The following is a 19,023-nucleotide window of genomic DNA, read 5'->3' as shown; positions in this document are numbered from 1 at the left end:
CAAATTAAAATCAGGCTTCATTTTTAAAAAAAAGTCAAGCTTCTTTTTAAAGCTTGGCAAAGAAATGCCTTGGGCAGTATAAACCCAAGGTCTGGGTATTCTAGCATTGGGTCCTAGAATTGTAAACACATAGTGTTATTGCTAAGTCCTAACAGCCCACATAACCATTTTATCTGAGAAACTGTACAGGAACACCAAAAACATCTTTATGGCCATTTTGGGCAATTCATTATTGTGAGCCCAGCAAAGTAATCATGCTCTCAACTCTTTTACAGAAATTGTCAGCTCTTCCAAATATTCTTGCTGCTCTTCCCACTCAAGGAAACAATCACACCCCCATTAATGAACGGGGCATTATTAGAAAGGATTTCCTGGATAGATATAGGAATAGTCACCATTTTCACAATAAAAAGACAGGAAAAACGCAATTCCTCATTGCAAATTCTAATCCTTTGCAAAATAATTATTGCAAATACTAGCCACCTTGCCTATTCTACTAGTAAAGATATATTCATTTCCTGGGATTTCTGGTTCTCTTCACTCCATAGCACAATAGCCCCCTCAGATGTCATTTCTTTTCTATTGAAACTGCTGAGATGCATCTAGCACTGTGGCTTTGGTCAGACAGCAGCATGAAAGCCGTGGCAATAATTGAATATTTCACTGCTGATCTGCACCAGCAATCAGAGCTGAATGACCTTCCTGTCGCCGCTCCCTGGCATTCTATGTCTTCATCCACAGGGCGCCGCTCTGAGGACTTGCTGAAAACGACAATGCCACTGGGAACCGCTTTGAAAGAACCAGCAGAGCACTCACTTGCTACAGAACATAAATGGCACTGGCATCATTCTCATTATTGCCTAAGAATGAGGTTGGGCATTTTAAATAACATCTTTTCTTCTGAAAGATCATAGTCCTTCATGAAAACAGAATAGCCTTCAAAAGCAGGAAGGATTAGATCAGTTTTATGTGGCAACCTCAGATACAGAGAAGAAAAGTGACTTGCTCAAGGTACGCAATAATTTAGGAAATGATTTAGCTGTACTTCCACACTCCCGCAGCATTTGGAACATGCTCATTTCTCCAAGCCCCCCGCATTGTTCCCAATGCCACTGGGGAAAAAGGAGGGAGCGTGGTGATGAAGAGAAAGAGTGCCCGTCTTAGCATCAGAAAGACCTCACATCCTGGTTCAGCCATTTACTCTCCATGACAGCAACTCAGGCACGTCTTTCTGAGCCTGAGTTTTCTGATCTACAGAATGCAATTAATTATGTAACTATCTTGCAAGACTTTGCAAAATGCATGACTTTACATAATGCCTAATGAGTAATAGATGTTCAATATATGCTAGTGTTTGTCCTCTGTACTATTCTCCATTCATTGGCTTCCAATAAAGAATAATGAAAGCATTTTCAGTTTCCTAATACCACTAATCAGCTTATAGAGATATATACAGATTTCCAAGCTTTCACTGAGAAATGAAAAAGCAAAAGTCATTTATCTACAGAACTATAACCAGGTATCCCATCTGTTTTTGAATTCTACTTAAAGGCCACGCTTAGTGGCTTAGTGTAGCTGGAAACCAAGAACTTAAGTAGAAACTACCATCCACTCAATCACACAGGAAGTACTTACAAATACCTATTAAACTTAAAATGGTCACATGCTACATGTCTTCGTGAATGTCTCTACAGTGACTACATGATGCATGTTTTTTGATCCATCCTAAGTATAGTCAGAGTACTCACTGAACTTCCAGAATAGTTAAAAAAATAAAAATGTCTCTAATGTTTTGATTCATTAAGTGCACTGGGAACAAAACCAGATGGACTTGGCAACAGGCTCGTTCCCCTGGTCCTCAGGCTGCTTCAGAGCATTGCCAGCTCAGAGAGGGGGCGATCCATGTCACACATTCCACACTTGAGGCACTAACAGATCCTTGGCTCCAGGTGTCCTGGGATTCAGGGGGAATGCCAGACACATGTGCTATGACAGGATCATCTTGGAGGTACCCATGCAAGGCAGAGAAATGAATAACAGCCCTGGGCACTGAGCAGCTCAGGCTACAGCTGTTTTACACCAGACAGTAATTACGTTTGATCTCTTTATTCTGTACAGTAACTGTCACATTTCACACACACACACACACACACATGCATACACACTAGGTCTTCTTAAGGTGTAACACAGAGATCAGTGTCTTATAACAGAAGTATCCATTCAGTAGTACCTGGAATAGTTTGAAAAACTGCCAGGTTTGCTAAACCTGGTAACACACACACACATGCACGCGCACACACACGCACACACACATACTTACACTCACACCCTCTGAAGTTCATTATTCAACAAATATTTATAGAATATCTTTCAGGTTCTAAATGAACCTATCATTCTTCTGTTCAGGCACATACAAATGCAAACAAGATAAGATCCCTACCCTGTGGCAGGGAATACAGATCAATGCCAGGAGATGTTCCTGGAGCTGGAAATAGCAGGAATACCTACAGCCCCTCTAAAATGGCAGTGAGAACACTGTCCACTCATCTTGGAAGAATGTTGATGTCTTAGGGAACTACTGTGCACACTATCCTTACATTGCCTTTGTAGTAGAGAGCTATGAAGAGGTTTTATTTTAATTTTTAAAATATTTGACCTGAAAAAATAACTTATCCTGGTATGTTCTGGTGGAAATTAATTGACTAGGTCAGGGTAAAAATAAGTGGCCTCATCAGAGAAAATAGGACTAAGTTTATAAAGATATTGACCAGCCAAGGTTTGCTAATAGTAGTGGTAACTAGCAAAATAACCAGTTGATAACAGAATTATCTTCTACCAAACTTCTACTAAAACAAAAGATAGAGTTATAGAAGCTGAAATATGTTGTTCTTATACAAGCAAGAATATTTTTGCTCACATTTTCTATCTGATCCCCTTCCTCACACAAAAAAATGACTTATTTGGGGTTGCCCATCCCATGTGGCCCTCTCCCCCAAAATGGCTCTCATCTATAGACCCATCATCTGCTGAGAGGTTGGATCAAAATGGCTATAATGGCACCTTATCACCATCATTCCTGTCCTGACTGTGGCTTTTGGATCACCTAACGCATGCTAGGTCCATCACATTCCTCCGTCCAAAATACAAACACTGAGAAAATGAGTTAGATATGTGAAGTAAAAGTCCATGTCAACTTAGAACTTGAGGTGACCATGTTGGTCTGTGTAAGATGAGAAGGAGGGGCCAATCTGGGAGAACAGCAGTGCCCCCATGAGAAGTGGGCTGAGACCAAATGGTCCTAAAAGACTGAGAGGACAGCCTCGGTTCCTGGTGGCTTTTCAGTTCTTATGAAACCCAGCTGTATTTTATGTTCCCAACCTTTGCGTTTAGTGAGGTCTGAAACTCAGAATAAGTTTTCTTTACTTAAGCTAGCCTCAGTGGGCCTGTGTCCTGGCACCCCGCACACATGTAAAGACAGATACAGCTGTTAAATAAAAAGTTGACTCAGTGATCTACTCTCATCACCTTCCCTCCATTCCGATAGTCAACTTTTATTCTGAATTCATTCAGAAATATTTATTGGATATCTGTATCAGAAATAAATGATTGTCTCCCCTTGAGGAGCCACTCATTTGTGATCGAGTTCACACCCTGGTCCTCTTCACTACCCACCACTGTTACCTGATGAGTTCACTTTGAAGCATTTTACTCTCTAATTGCCACTTCTACTTTTTCAGGTTATTCCCAAACACCAGCAATCTTTGCCCATTACCAGGACTTGTAACTCATCAATACTACCACCTTTTCACTCCTGCTTGCACCTTCACTTCTTGGCCAGCTTGAATTCTGAAGTCAATCCTCATGATCACCCTCTCTCATGGGCTCTCAACTCCATTGTCCCTCCTGCATGTTGTCATCTTCATTTGAGAAAACAAAACCCTAGTTGAATCTAAGTCTCTACCTATTCTGTGATATCTGCATAATCAATGCAATGGAAGAAAACAAACAAACAAACAAAAAAGCATGATTGGTCTCATCTCATATTCATAAACATGAACCCAAGTGGACCTTAGTGTTATTATTAATCACAGTACAACTCCTCAGTCTGTTCACTCTCCCATCTCTATTTCATATTTCCTACTTCAAACCTCCCCCCTCCCCAAGCTTTCTTAGAGGCTGATATCCTTGCTTTCTATTTCACTGAGAAAACAAAACCCTACTGACAGCATCTGCATGCATATACTCTGGGTGCCCTCTCATTGAAGATGAAAATAATCCACATTGCAATCTAAGGCCAGCCCCTCTACTTGTACAACAGTTCTCATCTACTCTCACCTTAAGGACATTGTTCACCCACAATTCTCCCTTCTCTGTCTTTTACTAGTGATTTTTTTTTTGCCTTATCTCTTGATAGTTCTGATCAGAAATGTCATTTCCTCCATCTTAAAACAAACAAATGACAACTACTTTTTTGATCTCACCTCCTTCAATAGGCACCCAGTTTCTGTGTCCTCTTATATAACACCTTGAAGTAGATCTTACACTTGCCTAATTTCTCTCTGCCCATTCTCTTCTGAGTTGACCACTCTACCAAAATAGCAGGTGTGAAGGTCCTCTCTGACCTTTATATTCTTAAGTTAAATGTAAATACTCAGTCTTAATCTTAATCTATAAGCAGAATTTGACACATTTAATCAATCACCCCTCATCCTTGAAACACCTCCTTCACTCAGCTCATATTTTGGGTTTTGTTTTGTTTTTCCTTCCTCACTTGCTGCCCCTTTCTCAGCCATCTTTGTTAGTGTCTTAGCATTTCCCTGACCTCTAAATACTCCATGACTTAGTTTTTGGACTTTTCTCACTCTTATGGCCATATCATATAGCCTCCAGGCATTAAATACTACCTATAAGCTGAGGTATCCCAAAATGATATGCTTCAAACCCAGATACCAACTTACTACTCAGTATCTCCACTTAGGGTCTAACAGGCATCTCAGACTTCAAACAACTACAGCTAAACTCCTGGTCATAAGACTCATATCTGTTTCTCCCATAGACACCCCCATCTTGGTAAATGGAAAATTCATCCTCAATAACTTGGATCAAAAGCATTTAGGTTTTGAATTTGGTTTAAAGGTAGAATCTTCAACAGGATTTGCTCATGAATTTATCACCTTTGGCTCTTCTCTTTCTCTTCAATAACATTCAATAACCAACTCATCAGCAAATCATGTTGATGATTCTACCTTTAAAAAAACCCCAAACCTAAATACCTGTTGTCACCCTAATCCAAGGCGCCCTCTCACTATGTCTACTTTACAACGGTGGCCTCTGACTTCCCTGCCCTACCTCTGCCTCTCCATCAGCGAATCCAGGTGTTCTGGGGGCCAAAGCTCATAAAACTTGTGAGGTCACACTAAAGGAGAGTCTATAAAAGAATAAATACAAAATAAGGTGTGAATGTGAATATTTAGAATTAGAGAAGATTGTCACCACAAATAACAAATTCTAAAAAACTGACAAAAATGTTTTTGTTAATTAACTACCAGAAACACCCCTATAATACTTTTTTCTATGTATTTGTCTATATACTCTTTGGTTACTACCTTTGTATGCAACAAAAAATTCATATTTTCCATAAAAAGAATAGAAAAATAATTCAGCCTTTCTTCTGTAATGGTTCATAAATATTTTTAATAGTCATAGTCAAGATGCATAAAACACAGAACTTCACCTCCTTTATCCTGTAAGCCCTGGGGAAACATTGAGGAGGTTTAGGGAAAAAAAGAGTGTAGGATTCACATTTTACAAAAGTCACTCTGGCATAACTTTATTGAAAGACTAAGTCAGGCTGAGACCAGAGTAAAGGGGCAAGTTAGGAGAGCACATTAATAATACAGTCTCAAAGCGACTAAAAGATTTCTGTTACTGAAAATGAGTAACAGAAAAGATTTCTGTTACTGAAAATGAGGAAAATGAAAATGAGGTCAGCCTATATGGAAGTTAATTTTTAAAAAACTCCATTTCAAAATAGGAAAAAACGAAGCCAATTAAGTTAGTCCCACTTTTTCCTTTTATATGGTCATATCAATCTCAGAAATGTATTGTCTCAGAATGACAAGATCTCAATAAGAAGTTTAGCCTCAAATGTTTCAAATGCAGTTTACTTGATTTACTAATTAGCATATAATGATCATTATCTGTGCCTGAAAGAAGGTTAAATTAATACAAATGTTAGTAGTTGGCGTTAACCAACTTCCACACAGTAGGACAGAAATAATTATGGGTCCCTTGGCTACCTGTGAATCACTGAGAGGAAGAAATGTTCCAGGACTTGCACATTTGTTAACACTCCAGATTGTCTCATGTTGCTAGGAGGAAATTACATGCCACTCAGTAAAAGATTGAGTCACCTTCATACCCAATTGATGCCTGTTCCTTTTCCAAACCTTCTAAAAGGTATGTAAACCTCAGACTACAGCCAAATCCTGCAAGTAGTTTGTAATGCCTACTCTCAGTGGACTCTAGGAATTTTATCACTGGGGAGCACACACATGTTTATTCTTTCTCTTAGTTCTGAGATACAGAGACACGGAGGTAGGGCCAGATAGAAAGGTTCATGGCTGAGGTTTGTGAACGTGAAAGGCTGGCCTTACCCACCCCTTTACTCACACTGATGAGAAGAGTCAGGCTGGGCTTAGTCCCTCTGAGAGGTCTCCAAGATGCCACCATGGGACAAGCAAGTAAGTCTCTGCACAACAAGATTTAGTGACGGGGCTCGTGCTGTGCTGCGCTGCGCAAGAGCGGGAGTGGGGCCGCGCTGCTGGCAGGATCTGCCTGCGGCAGGGAGGAGTTTAATTCTGGGTGAGGACTAACAAGGCACATGGCTACTTTTCCAGAGCAATATGCTCTCATCAGCTTTCTCGGTAACAAAATGAACACTTTAATCTCATTTGCCCAATTCCTGTGTCTTATTTCTCAATTCAATCAGTTCCAAACTCAGAAGTAAAAAGGTATTTACTTAGTGTAAACCAGGTCCCCCAAGAGATACAGAGAGAGAAAGGGAGAGGGAAGGAAAGAGAGAGAATTTCTACTAAACTGAAAGTTCCATGAGGGCAAGGACCATGGTAAGTAGCATCCAGTTCAAGTAAGAGCTTAATATAGCTGCTGAATAAATACATGAATGAAGGTATGAAAGTTAAACAATTAGCCTATTGATGACACTTTTGCACTCATTATACAAGGAAAAATATTTTCCAAATGATGTCTATAATTGAAACATTTTTGGAAGTACATATATTAGTTTTCTATGCCTGTCATAACAAATTACCAAAAACTTGGTGGCTTAAAACAACAAAAATGTGTCCGCTTACAGTTTTGGAGGCCACAAGTCCAAAATCAAGGTGTCAAAATGACAGGTTGAATAAAATGTTTTCTACAATGTTTCCATCCAACTACCTGAGAAAACCAACAGAAAGCCAATATTTTTAAGGAATAGAAGAAACTAATGGAAACTAATAGAAGAAACAAAGCTGGTGTTTGAATGTACGGAGTTGAACTCCCATGTTTTGAGCCAATAAACAATACTGCCTTCTCAAAAGGGGGTATTTCACAGATTCACCTAAACTGGAAAGAGCGGATAAGGTTTTTCTTCAGTGAACCTTGGGTCTGAAATTTAAACAATGTCTCTGGGACTTGATTTCTCTGCGTCATGTAGCTCACACCTTCATGTTGACTTTATTCCAAAATTCCAAGCTGTTCTTTGGTGCCTCCAAGTTCACATCACCCTTGCTGGTTTAAACCCAATCACTGCACCCAGTCACCTGGGCGTTGGGGCCCTCCCCAAACTGCACACACTTGAAGTGGGAGAGGTGTTTCTCCCAAGTCAAACCAGGGGGCTGTTACTAGAGGGAAGACTAAAGGATGCCGAGAAGCCAAAAACAAGAAACGTCTGCTAAAGAAGCTTTTCACTACACACAGAAAGCCATTTCTAGGAAGCAAAGGTGCTTACTTTGTTTTATTGGAGAAGAGGATTCTATTGCCTCATACATAAAGCTTATGTGTAAATGATCCAGGAGGACCCTAGCCCACTGTAAAATATTTCACTAGCTTCTTAAATCTTCTCTGCCAGTGTTCTTTGTCAAATGCAAAACATAGTAAATGTACTATCAGGAAACCGCTGCAAGTCATTACTCTAACCAGGGGTGTCCAACCCTCAGCCTGCGGGCCGCGTGCAGCCCTGGATGGCTACAAGTGTGGCCAGACACCAAATCGTAAATTTCCTTAACACAGTATCAGGTTTTTTTGTGACTACATGTCACAATGTCACAGAATCACAAAATCACAATGGCCCAAGACAATTCTTCCTCTTCCAGTGTGGCCAAGAGATGCCAGAAGGTTGGACACCCCTGGGGAGTCCAATCCTAAGATTTCTGTTATTCCGTAAGTTGTCCTCTTGGCTAATAAGAGAGTTAGTAGAAGGCAGATGGTTCAAAGAATGCCCTTCAATGGTCTTTAAATCCTTTATAATATTTTAACTATCAACTTACTACAAGTCAATGCCCGTGGTGGCCACTTCAGTGTAGTGAGCCATGAGACTCCCTCTGTGTCTCCATCCTGCATCTTTCTATTTCAGAGCTCCCCGGGTCAGCACAAAAAAAGAGAAAAAGCATAAAGAAGATATGACTGTGTTCAAGACATTTGTCACTCAGATATATAATTCTATTCACTTGCTAATTTTTATAATTCTTTTAGGTTTTTTTCTGTAAGAGCATAGGGGAGCAAAAGATGATTGCTGACAAGAAATAGAAAGAAACATAACAATCTAAGCCAGGATGAAGCTAAGAGAAGCAGTTGCAAAATTCTCTGTGTGATGATCTCTAAAGACATTATCCCAAATTTATTCTTTCCTTTACAAATTCCTCAATTAGAGTCTGTTTTTATACATGGAGGAAGAGTAGTAGGTTTCAAATTCCAAAGTTCAAAAATCAAATTACTTTGTAATATCAAATTCAAATAACTTTCCATTTTATTAAAAAAAAAAAAACCTCCAGTTTCCACGTCTTTTATAAATTGTTATGAAACCTGGTCTTAAATTTCTCCAGATAATTTTGTGGGAATGAATAAAATACACTTTTAATGTTTGTTAATGGTATATATACACTTAAAATCATTAAAATATAAAATAGAAGGTTTTATAATCATTGTTGAGCAAAAAACTTTTTGGTAAGTTGTCACCACTGTGATAAAAAATAAATATAGCATAAAGTCACTTTTTTCTGATAGGTTTTTCCAGTGCTTTCTAGCCACATAGTTCTTTTAAAACATTATTAAAATTCATGACACCCTCATTTTATACTTTAAAGAAAAGATTTATGATTTGGACACCAAAGAACACAAACACGTGTACTTCTTCCCAAAGTGTTAAGAAGCAATACAATACTAACCCTAAATGTATTTGCTTGACATGAATATCATGAAATCTAATTGAGTCTAATTAAAATCTATTTTTAAATTTAAATAAATTGAAATAAGACCTAAGTATGTTTTTGTTTCCAGGTAAATGTATATGTAGATGACTACTATTTATTATATGGTAACTATAAACTCATATTTAATATATATTACAAAAACTGGTTTCTACATATGATTTCTAATCAAGACTCATAAATTAATGGCAGCATGACACTGGAAACTGGTTAAGCAGTACTCAAAGGGAAAATTATTTCGTATTTTTTTCTGATTTAGTTACATTGAGTAAAATATGGATATGTATTAACACAAGCACAAGAAGTATTTACTAAAGATACTTGATATTATAATTGTTATAGTGTATTTTTAAAGTTGATATCCTTGGATCAAATTCAAGGAACATTTGGCTTGTTCTCACATAAAATGTTCATCTTACGGAATATATAATGCACCTGAATTTGTCAGTGCTTCAAGGGCAAAATGTACATACATATACCACACACACGGGACTCACTTTTGTTTCTTTTTATGTGTGTGCACGCACATGCATATATACATATATAATATTTATTTATTTGTTTGTTTTTTCATTTATTTATTGTTCAAGCACAGTTTTCTCCACTCTCCCGCCACTATGTGCCCCCACCCCACCCACCCCCACCTCCCACCTTCGGTCATACCCCCCTTTGGCTTTGTCCGTGGGTCCTGAGTGCAGCCTGCAAACCAAAGAGTCACTGATTCGGTTCCCAGTCAAGGTGCATGCCCAGGTTGCTGGCCAGGTCCCCAGGAGGGGTGCGTGAGAGGCAACCACACATTGATGTTTCCCTCTCTTTCTCCCTCTGCCTTCCCCTCTGTCTAAAAATAAATAAATTAAATCTTTTTAAAAAATCACTTTTCTTTCTAATCTCACAAACTTTAATCCAGTCCTGGAATTAATGCCACTGATATCTTAGATCATGCTTCCATTCACAGTGATGTGAATATTAAGAATATATTTTTAAAAATCAATTCAAGTTACAGATATAACATAGGCTTTTTGAGATAGGAACTTGGATAAATAAATTTGCAATTTTAATTCACATACACACTCTAAGATCAGCACTTCACAGCTGTCTGGTGAGACACATGTAAAGGCCCCTAGTAAAATGTCCATAGACCCTTAACCTTTCATCCTTTCTTTTTTAAATTTACTTTTGTATTGGATTTATTGGGGTGACATTTATTCACAAAACCATATAGGTTTCAAGTGTACGGCTCAATGAAACATCATTGGCACATGGCATCGTGCATCCATCATCCCAAGAAAAGTTTCTTTCTGTCCCCACTTCCTCCCCTTTGTCTGCTTCCACCTTACCCTCTACCCTCCTTTCTCTGTGGCTATCACCACTCTGTAGCCTGTGTCTATGTGTTATGTGTATATATATTTTTGTTTAATCCCTTCATACTTTTTCATCCTTTCTTGAATCACCTCTCCAAACTCTCCACTGTGCCCTAGGACACCTCAAATCTTTCATCAGCCAAATTGATACCCAAGCTCTGTTCTCTATATGTTTCCTGTCTTCTTGGTCTAACAACACTATTTTCATAAGGATACAGCTTCTTTGGCAGCTCACTCAAGAAGTAACTGTTCCTTTTTTCCCACCCTTCCCATACTGTATAGGTAAAGATAAGAATCAGTTTCTTCCTTGATCCTTATTGACACTTCCCAACAATTTCTCCTTTCTCTTAAAAAAGAAAAGGTCGGGGGACTTGTTTTTCATAGCAAACTGTCTCTTCATAGCCCATGTGCTCTCGCACGTGCCCTGATCATGGTTATTTCACCTTTCTCTTTGCCCGTCAAAACTCCAATACTTCCCTCCCCATCCTCAAGTGAAAACCTCACGTCTAATTTCACTGAAGCAAGAGAAGCCATCCCATCACCCCCCTTACCAACCAGCATGTGTCTGCACCATGCCCCACCTGCCTCCCGGCCAGTGATGAGCTTTCCTTGCTCCTGTCCGTGTTCCTCCTCCCTGACCGAAGTCTGAGCAGCACATCCTGATTCCCCTCCTAGCTGTCTGTTGCCCACCTCCTTTGCTGGGGTCTTCTCTTCTTGTCCCCTAAATGTTGGGAACCCCTAGGACTTAGTCCTCGCATTTTTTTTCTCTACCTACATTTACTTCTTAGATGATCTTATCAAAGTCTATGATTGTGGCCATACCAATTTCTAAAATACATGCTGGATTTTGGAAATTTAGTATGAAAAAAAATGTAAATTGTCTCATTCATTTTTATACTGATACCATGATATTTGGATTCATTAGGTTTTATAAACCTATTATTAAAATTAATTTGACTTGTTTATTTTTTACTTTTTTAATGTGGCCACTAGAAATTTTTCAATGACAACATTGGTGGCTCATATTATATTTCTATTAGACAATATTGATCTGTACATTAATAACTCCAACCCTTCCCATTAGCCCATGCTTATATAACAGACTGGCTATAGGACATTTTCATCTGTACGTATACTAGGCACCTCAAATGCAACATATCCAAATCTCAACTCTGGGATTCTGCCCATTCGAAACTGCATCTCTCTTTCCTCCCCCTCTCAGAGAGCGGTGATTCTTATCTTCCAGTTCATCAAATCTAAAGAATCATCCTTTCCCTCACACTCCACACCTATTCTTTCAGCCTCTCCTGTTTCCATCCTACCTCTGACAAATTCCTCCTTAAAACCCATGTCTAATGAGATCGCTTCTATCCCAGCACTAGGCTGGTTATGCCTCAGTGTTTCCATAACGCTTTGAACTTACCTATGTTGCGACCATTATCACATTGTATAAGAGACGGGCTATGTGTGCCTCCCCACCCTTACTCCCTAACTAGGCATTTCAACCTTCGTTTCTCCAGCTCCCCACACAGTGCCTGGCATTGAACAGGCTTTGAATGAAAAAAAGTTCAAATGAATGAGTAACAAAATAAGCAATAACAAAGAGAAAAATGTAGATGAATTTTAAAAAGCTGTAACTAAAAATGTGTTTTAAGAGCTCATTTATTCCAGCCATTAGTCTCAGGAAAACATACCACTTTGCTTAGATAGACCTTCAGTTTCCACCTTACCAAGTTCCTGATAGAGAATAAACCTTTCCTGCAATTTATATTCAAGGAAAACTCTATAACTCCCAAAAATCCTCTTAGGGTTTTGGAGGAACATGCTCACACACAGTTTGCCTACACTGCCTACCCTGCTCAACAACAGACTCCAAAGCCATAAGCCTCTGACTGCTCTACTAACAGTGAACTCGCCAGTGGCTGAGGACTTGTCCTGGAAGGAGTAGCCCCCATTAGAAGAGTCGCTAGCCAATTTTGTTCATCAAAGTTCCTCTTCCCCCCTAGAAGGCTCTCTTCTCAGTTTTGGGTGGTCCCCTAGGGGTTAGCAGCTCTTTCAATCATGCCTCCTACCCTTCATTGCTGAAATTTAAAGTTTGGGTTTTTGCCTGAATACGGAAATTCCATTAAAAGCACACCAGAAGCAAACATTTTGTCCATTAGTTTGCAGAATTTCTCTGCTCCACCAAAACTTACCTTTTGCAATTAGATCTCTAGGTCCCTTGAATTTCTCTTTTACATTAAACCTGCGTGGCTCCTTGAAAGGAGTTTGTTGTGGGGGCTCCTCAAAATGTCCACCTTTGGAAACATCTTTGGGAAAACAAATACATTTGTATATTCTCTGAAGTTCTTGGACCACATCAAGTGTTTCCTTTTTTTTTATTTCGAAAGGTATGAATATGCCAGATTTGGGTTTTTGGTGTTTATTTCTGAAAACATTTACAGAACGACCTTGAACTTTGCTCTGTGAATAAAACAAAGATAAATTTAATTAAATTTAATTCTCATAGTTATATAACAGTATATAATAAATCTTGTTAATACAATAGAAACTTATATCCACTAAATTAATTTTGCAGAGTACCTTTCTATATAAGACAGTTATGATTAAACATATGACAGTATTCAAATAAAGCATATGTTTTCCTATGTAGTTCTCAAAAGGCACTTCACAGACATGAGGGTTATATTCTACTTCAAAAACTGTAAATTTAAAATAGTTATTGTTTCCTAAAATGTGATATTTCCAAATACAGCTTTAAAGTCTATTTTAAAATAGAAGTTTTCAACTAGACATATAAGAATGTAATTATTTTTCAATCATCTTTGAAGAATTCCAAAATGCCCATAAAATGCTAACACCCCCAAAACTCTTTCTCTGTTGAACCACAAATAACTGCCCACATATGGAGGGAGATTCTCAAGGAAAGAACATTAATAATTGGATATATATTTCACATCACCTCAATCACTTAAATGTTTCTTACTTTTGACTACCTGGAGTGAAAGAAAAATAATATAGTCTCAGGTCTCCAAGAAGTAGTTATCAAAACAATTATACTTGTTTTAGCCTAGTCGTTCTCTGGCTCATATAGATATAGCATCCGCCCGCCCCGTCCCCCAAAAAGGGTTTAGACAAATTCAAATTGTTGCCAATTCAAGATGCCAATAAGGAGGTATTATGTTTTGCCAAGCAACCAAAGATGGAATACTATACTGTTATTAAATTCTAAATATAGCTCAGGGCTCTTAGGTACATCAATCTAACTCTGAAGACTGAAGTTTTTATCCTATGTACCTACCAATTAATCAATATAATTTAAAAGTGTTTTTTGGTTAGAGAAAAAAGTTAAGCAATGTTGACAATGTTGATTACAAGATTAAAACCATCTATGGCCAGTCTCAGTATGGAGGACCATTCAAAAATAACATATGGAAAAATTATAATCCCCTTCCTCCACAGTAAACATTGAAAAATACTTAAAATCTTTATTTAAAATACATTGTTTTAAAAAGTATTCAAAAGGGAATAGGATCGTATAGCAAAAAGTACATCATTCTAAGATCTCCCTTCCTCACCTGGGTCCCCAAAGGCCCATTTGCCACAATAGCTGCTGCTCCCAAAATTTTCCACCTCCTCTGTAGATATCATCCAAAATTTCACCCTGCGCTGACTGTCCTGTCTCTTTGCCCTCCCTTTCCCTTTCATTGCTTCTTCTCTGATTTTCCACATCTATGCCATTCAGCAAGTATTTACTGGGCCAGGCACAATGCTTGTTGCTGGAGATGCAATATTCAAAAAAAGGCAGCCACTACCCCAAGGAGCATATCAGGCTGGTAAATGGTTCTAAATGAGAGCGAGGTGGGGCTAGATCAGGTCAGCATGTCCTGCCAGGGGCATAGAGGGGACATCTCACAGTATTTGCTAGAGATATTTACATGAGATATTTAATCCAAATATTTCTGTTATAATTCAACAAAAGAAAAACATTAACAAGTATGTGTGCAAATTAAGTATATATTTATAATTAAGTCATCTCTATAGATGATAAATTTAATTTTAAATGCAATTTGGAATCAATTCTTACAGCTGGTAAGGATTTCATTTTTTCTCTATTCTACTCAAAATCTATTAGGGTTCATGCAACCATTTGGAACAATCATTGTGGTATACAAAAATAGTTATTAGTTTCCTGAAAAATATAATGTTAGATAAATGCAAAGCACTAACCTCATTTATTTTCTCATAATGTTGGGCAATGAGATTTTTTGCTTCCTGAAATAAATCTTGCTTCGTAATCTCTAAGACAGGACCTAAAAGAGAAAGAGAGAAACTTGTTTTTAATGTCATTAATGTACTTTCTTAATCAAAATATGGTGAAACTATAATATTAAAATTTGGGGACAGTGATAAATCTTGCAGGACATTATTAAAAAGTGAATTTTATAAGTGGAACTTATAAGTGAATGCAAAATAAGTTAATGTAACGCATTAATGCAATATTTTGCTTTAAAAAACATCAGTTCACAATGGTCATAGTGATAGATTATCCTAAATTATTAAAATTCAGGGAAACCATAGAAAGCACACAAAACTGAAATCTCAAATAGTTCTAAACATTTTTTACATGTTACTATACACAAGACGAAACAACATGATTTGGCCACAAAAATTATTAACAAGTCTATTTCTGTTTTCTATACTTCATGAATAATTCATAATGGCTGTACATTTATTCAAGAATATGTTACCCTAAAACTAGTTGATTAAATTATAACTACAAAATAAAACTTTTTAATAGGCTTATTAAATAGCAATAGCATTTAAATAAAAATATACACACCTACAAATGGGTAACATTGTAATAATTCTTATCTCACTTATATTTTCCTAAGATTCTTAATTTACTTTTTTTCTCCAGAGCTATATATGAAATGTTATAGCACCTATATAGAATACATATTCTCATTTGGCCTTGTCTAAGATTTTCTACTTATATATTTCCTTTAATATTAGCTGACTGTGACATTTAAAAGTGTTTCTTGGCTTTCTCCTCTTAACCTGAACTCAGTAAAATTAAAGTACAGGGTCCGGCACAAGTAACACTGCTTTTTTATGAGCTGGTAATCTATACCAAATCTTTATTACAAAATCATAAGCATGTAATTCTATAACATAACAATATCACACTCAAAAACACCGTAAGAAATTTTAGGCAAAATGTTCAAATTGCTGTCTCATGGGAGACATTCATGTACCCTACCAACCACGCTCAATGGCGTTACTTCTACCAGACCCTGCATATTACCCATTTCAATTAGCTTTTCAGTCTGGCCAGTGTGCTCCCCACTTCCATAACTCCAGGTCCTTTAGAACTCTTAGGATCAAGATTTTTTTCTCTCTCTCTTATTTTTACCCACTCACATTTTAAGCAATTAAAAACCCCATCTTCAAGCAAATCAAAACCATAATGAGATACTTAGTCCACTTGGTCTGCCATTACAAGATGCCACAGACCGAGTAACTTATAAAAAACAGAAATTTATTTCTCACAGTTCTCACATCCGGAAATCTGAGGTCAGGGAGCCAGCATGGTCAGGCGAGGATCCCCTTCTAGAGCTCTGTGGGGCCTCTTTCATAAGAGCACTAATCCCATCATGAGGGCTCCACCCTCCTGACCTAAACACCTCCCAAAGGCCCCGCCTCATATTATCATTATCTTTGGGGGATTAGGATTTCAACACACACATTTGGAGAGGAGTAACACAAACATTCGGACCATAGCAGATACCACCACACACCCACCAGAACAGCTAAAAGTAAAAAGACGTAACAGTCAATGTTGGAGAGGTTGTGGAGCTACTGGAACCCTCATGTATCATTGGTGGAAATACAAAAGAGGGTAATCAGTTTGGAAAAGAGACGGTCATTCTTTCACAAAATTCCTCCTTGCTTTTCACCATGTAGACTCATGGGTACCCCCAGGCAGCTGTTACTTTGGGGCAATGACATTCTGAGGAACAGCCTGGGGAAGACCATAGCAATAAAGGAGAAAGACAATGGACTCTTAGTCCACCTTAAAAGCTCTGGGTTCGGGGAGAAAGCACCTACTAAAGGTGTTCCATCATTGGATATTGGAATTGTCCCTCTGCCATTATTCTAGAAGGAACAACATCTCCCCTTGCTCTCTAGAGTCTTCCTTCCACTCATAGCTATGGCAAGTGGGCATAAACCATTACGAAACTCAACTCTCCCTGTCCTCCCTCATTTACCATGGGATCCTCCACCCCCCAACATTCAGGGCTGCCTACAAATTTCTAAGGAAATTGGTTGGTGAATTTTTTTCTTCTTGTCAATAAAAATAGTTGTCAGATTTTGTGCATATGCTTCTGAAGAAGTGTGCATATTCTTTGTAGAGAGTGGAACACAACATCGCATATGAATCATAAAATGGTTCATATAAATTTCATTGTTCAAAGCCATAAGATGCACTGGCCTTATGGAAGAGACCATGGCTCAGGAATTTAGATTGTCTGTTTCATCAAGTTTCAACTAAAATCTAAATCTACTTTGAAGGAGTTTCTAACCAGACCACTAACTTTCTAGAGAAAAGGTAGTGAGTCTACAACTTGTCCTTGTTTACCTCTTCTTTTTTGACCAATTAAATCTCTCTTATAATTACTTAGAATTACAATATTGGCATGTATCAGACACATGACAATCAATATAATTTATTAATACATGACAGGACTGTCACTGGGTTTTGGTGAAAATGCAGCTCTATAAGAACCATCCCATCTTCATCCTAGACAAGACCTTAGAGATGATCTGGCCTTCTTTTACAGCAAAGCTCTCAGACGCAGAGGGCCCAAGAGCCTTCCAAGGTCGCATAGCCATACTGGGAACCCACACAGATGCTGACCTCATGAATCACTTTCTGCTCTTTTCTACACATCTCCTTCTTTTCTTGATGCCATGCACTACCTATGAGTACTGGAGACTCCTCTGGCATTTGGTTGGTTACCCTTGTAAAATATTTGCATTTCACCAGTACTTTCCATTGTGAACTCAATATATAAATGTTGCCCCAAAATTCATATGTTGACACTTAATGTTTAATGTGATGATATTAGGAGGTGGGGCCTTTGGGAGGTGATAATGTCATGAGGGTAGAGCTCTCGAGGTTGAGATTAGTGCTCTTACAAAAGAGACCCCGGAAAGGTAGGGAGTCCCTTCTACCAGTGAGAAGACATCCACCAACGAGAAAGCAGATCCTTGCCAGATATCGAATCATTGACATCATGATCTCAGTCTTTCAAGTTTCCAGAATTGTAAGAAATAAATTTCTTTTGTTTATAAACTGCCCAGATTATATATTTTATAGTAGCCTGAATGGACTTAGACACTTTCATTTGAAGCCAGCAATCTCCTGCAAACTTGTAATTTAATGTGCCAACCGAGTGGTTCTCATTTTCCCCTTCATAGCTAAAAATCAGCCTTTGACAGAGGAGTGAAATTCCCAAGGAGTAAAATCACCTCTTCTTTCCAGCTGGGCTCTTGGTCGGTGTTTCAGATTTCCCCCAATCCCCAAAGCTGCTTGTTCCCCGTGCACTGTGGAGGAGCTGACGCACACTCTGGCAACGCCGATGGCCTGCTTGGAGCCAGCAGTAGATCCCAGCTCACCTAGGTGCTGCCACAGTGAACCCCTGTCGTCAGCCCATGAGGTTCTTAAACAACACAAGGCCTGGGATTGTATTAACGGAGCAAAAAGGGCAGCCACCAAAAGGGAGCAAATTCACAAGGATCCTGAACCGGATCCGCTGAAGGTGTGTTGACACACTGACTCTAAGCCAGCGGTCCTGAGCCCTCATTGTCATGTGAGGTGCTGCAGCTGCTGACTCAACAAATAAATATAAAATGACAAGAAATTAAACAACGTTGACGTTAAGAATCCATCCAGTTAATAATCTTTGTTTCTTTGTTCACAATGGGATAAGCATGCATCTTTTATATATTCAAGTGCACATTACTACTTCAATTATTAAGATGAAGTGGTCAAGGTCTGCGCCTTCTCTGTTAAGAAAAATTATTAAGGCTTTGTCTGTATGCAAATACATATCCATAGCATGCAGAATGACTTTTAAGAGTTCTTGTTTCTTGAGTCACACTATTTT

The 19,023-nt window shown here is 38.3% G+C and overlaps 1 protein-coding gene across 1 annotated transcript in view; it reads right to left on the bottom strand.

The window, feature by feature from the left end:
* The window catches only part of IQCM (IQ motif containing M), a 317,441-nt gene that overhangs the window by 211,476 nt on the left and 86,942 nt on the right, over nt 1-19,023 (bottom strand). The window contains exons 4-6 of the mRNA XM_054595688.1: nt 18,386-18,576; nt 15,080-15,162; nt 13,045-13,312 (exon numbers count right to left, since the gene is read on the bottom strand). Of these exons, the coding sequence (XP_054451663.1) occupies nt 13,045-13,312; nt 15,080-15,162; nt 18,386-18,576 (542 nt within the window). The remainder of the gene's footprint in view (nt 1-13,044; nt 13,313-15,079; nt 15,163-18,385; nt 18,577-19,023) is intronic.

Source organism: Pteronotus mesoamericanus, unplaced genomic scaffold (genome assembly GCF_021234165.1).
Source record: "Pteronotus mesoamericanus isolate MK-2021 breed Mesoamerican mustached bat unplaced genomic scaffold, CSHL_Meso_final contig_163, whole genome shotgun sequence".
Lineage (NCBI taxonomy): Eukaryota > Metazoa > Chordata > Mammalia > Chiroptera > Mormoopidae > Pteronotus > Pteronotus mesoamericanus.
Note: the sequence above shows the minus strand (reverse complement) of the source record. Positions and strands in the feature narration are given on the sequence as shown.